Source organism: Lepidothrix coronata, unplaced genomic scaffold (assembly GCF_001604755.1).
Source record: "Lepidothrix coronata isolate B3197 unplaced genomic scaffold, Lepidothrix_coronata-1.0 Scaffold211, whole genome shotgun sequence".
NCBI lineage: Eukaryota > Metazoa > Chordata > Aves > Passeriformes > Pipridae > Lepidothrix > Lepidothrix coronata.
The window spans coordinates 1374945-1377254 of record NW_016690391.1 but is presented as its reverse complement, the minus strand read 5'-3'; the positions used below and the strand labels follow the sequence as shown (position 1 = coordinate 1377254).

At 44.4% G+C, this 2310-nt stretch overlaps 1 protein-coding gene across 1 annotated transcript in view; it reads left to right on the top strand.

Moving 5' to 3' along the window:
- MRPS6 (mitochondrial ribosomal protein S6) overlaps positions 1-1504 on the top strand; it is a 47780-nt gene extending 46276 nt beyond the window's left edge. Inside the window, exon 3 of the mRNA XM_017833106.1 lies at positions 869-1504. Coding sequence (XP_017688595.1) covers positions 869-1049 — 181 coding nt within the window. The 3' untranslated portion in view covers positions 1050-1504. The remainder of the gene's footprint in view (positions 1-868) is intronic.
- The last annotated feature ends 806 nt before the right edge of the window (positions 1505-2310 follow it).

The following is a 2310-nucleotide window of genomic DNA, read 5'->3' as shown; positions in this document are numbered from 1 at the left end:
CTGGGCTGGTGGAAGGTGTCCCTGCCCCATGGCAGGGGGTGGGACTGGATGGGCTTTGAGGTCCTTCCTACCCAAACCATGGTGGGACTCTGTGATGTTTTGCTCTCTGCAGGATGATTCCTGCCCTGGGTCACTCATCCCTGGCAGGAGCAGTAGATATGATGTTGCTCCTGAAGGAGCTGCAGTTCTTCAGCAAAGGAATTTATTGTGGAAACACAGTGAAAGAACCACACCAGGAGGGACTGAGGGCACTTGGCTGGTGCAGCTGGAGCAGAGGAGCCCCAGGGCAGAGCTCAGAGGGGGCTGCAGCTTCTCCCAAGGGGCAGCTCCGACCTCTGGGAGCAGGGACAGGACCCAGGGAAGGGCTGGAGCTGGGACAGGGCAGGCTCAGGGTGGATCTCAGGAAAAGGCTCTTCCCCCAGAGGGTGGTGGGCACTGACCAGGCTCCCCAGGGCAGTGGGCACGGCCCCAAGGCTGCCAGAGCTCCAGGAGGGTTTGGACAATGCTCTGAGGGACAGGGGGGAGTGTTGGGGTGTCCTGGGCAGGGCCAGGGCTTGGACTGGGTGATCCTTGGGGGTCCTTTGAGCTCAGGCTATTCCATGAATCCATGATGAACAAAGAAGTGTTCAACTGAACTTTTCATCTTTGGAATCGAGACAACACCGAACTTTCACAGAATCAGCTGGGTTGGAAGGGACCTCTGAGATCATCGAGTTCATTTCCGACAACTCCGGTACCACAACATAAAAAAAAATAAATTAGAAAACCTAATTTAAGGAATCCCATCGAACAGTCTCTTGAACTCGAGCCGTTGCAGTGCCAGGTGTGTTTTTATCGCTGTCATTATTTTGTGTTTCTCTCATTGCAGGTATTTTTTGATAGACTTGGAGGCCCCCCCTTCGATTGTCTCGGCCATGACGGAGCATCTGGGACGGGACATCGATGTCGTCAGGCAGGGCTTTGTCAAGCACCCCCTGGCAAGGCCAGAGGAGTGCCCTGGAATGATCCCAGTCAACTATGAAGACAAACTAAGTGGCAGGAAGAAGTGAAGCTCCCAAATGTTTGGAACCTCTTTTTAAAAAAGTGGGTTATTCCCGCTTTGGAAAACGATTTTGGTAACTCAGGTCCCAAATAATCCCTTCTGCCCGTGTGATGTGTGTGGTAGAGTCACTCTCTGGAGTTATTGTAACAATTGAGGGGTTCTTTTTGTTGCAAATAATTTAAATAGCCCTTAATCTCCCTGCTTATCTGGATCTTTGACAGCTCTGAAAATTGATTTGCTTTTCTCTTGGAGCGTTAAGTTGATAATGAAGATTTATCCATCAGCAGGATGCTAAAAATAGCATTCTTTTCCAGAGATTATTCAGAATATGTGTATTTACACAAGAGATTAAGAAGTCTACGGTGTAAATATAGCAGGGGAGGATGTGATTTGTTGGGGGCTTTTTTTTTTTTTTTTGGCTTGTTTTTTGGGAGGGGAATAAAAGCGTGATTAAAAATAAAACTTGACTCATTTTTTTTTTTAAAAGCAGAAAAGGTACAAGATAAAAAAATAACTTCCAGTGCCAAAAGACACGTCAGAGTCCCTTAAGGCAATAACTTTGTTCGTAGTACAGGTAAGAAAAATTCTTCTCTCTAGAAACTTCCAGGGGGCAACTTGGAGACTACTCCTGATTTAGATGACCAGGAGAATGAAAAATGCTTTATTTTACCTTCAACTGGACATTTCAGACTGAGAAAAACATCAGGACTAAAGTCTTAAGGTATAATTTTTGCCCCTTTATTTTTTTTCTCTTGTGAGAACAGGAGAAAAATACTTAATATATATATATTTGTCTTTTTTTTTTCCCTCTTGTGAAAACAGGAGGAAAATCAGCCCTGGTGAAAAATGACATTCATGGAGTTCAACCTCCTGTTCCTGACTAAATTCCAGTAGTTGGATAATTTCTGGAGGGGGTGTTGTGTGTTTTCCTTTCTTCCTTTGGATGCAGAACTTTGAGGGGGAAAAGAAATCAGTGTTTTTTCTGAATATCTTCAGGAAAAAAAAAAAAAGACCTTTTTTTCCCCCTACATCTTTCTTTAGGAGACACGTGTGGTTTTGTGGAGTTTGGTTGCTTGGAACTTTTTTTTTTAATGGTGTTTTTTTCTGTGTTTAAATCTGCTTTTCTTTTAAGTGCAGACTGTCCCGTTTTGTCTCTTCTTTCTTGGAAAAACTGTGGGAAGAAGAGAGGGAATGCACTGCACATTTACTGAAGCTGAATCTGTAGTATTGTCCTTTTTTATTTTTGTAGTTACTACCAGTTTCCATTC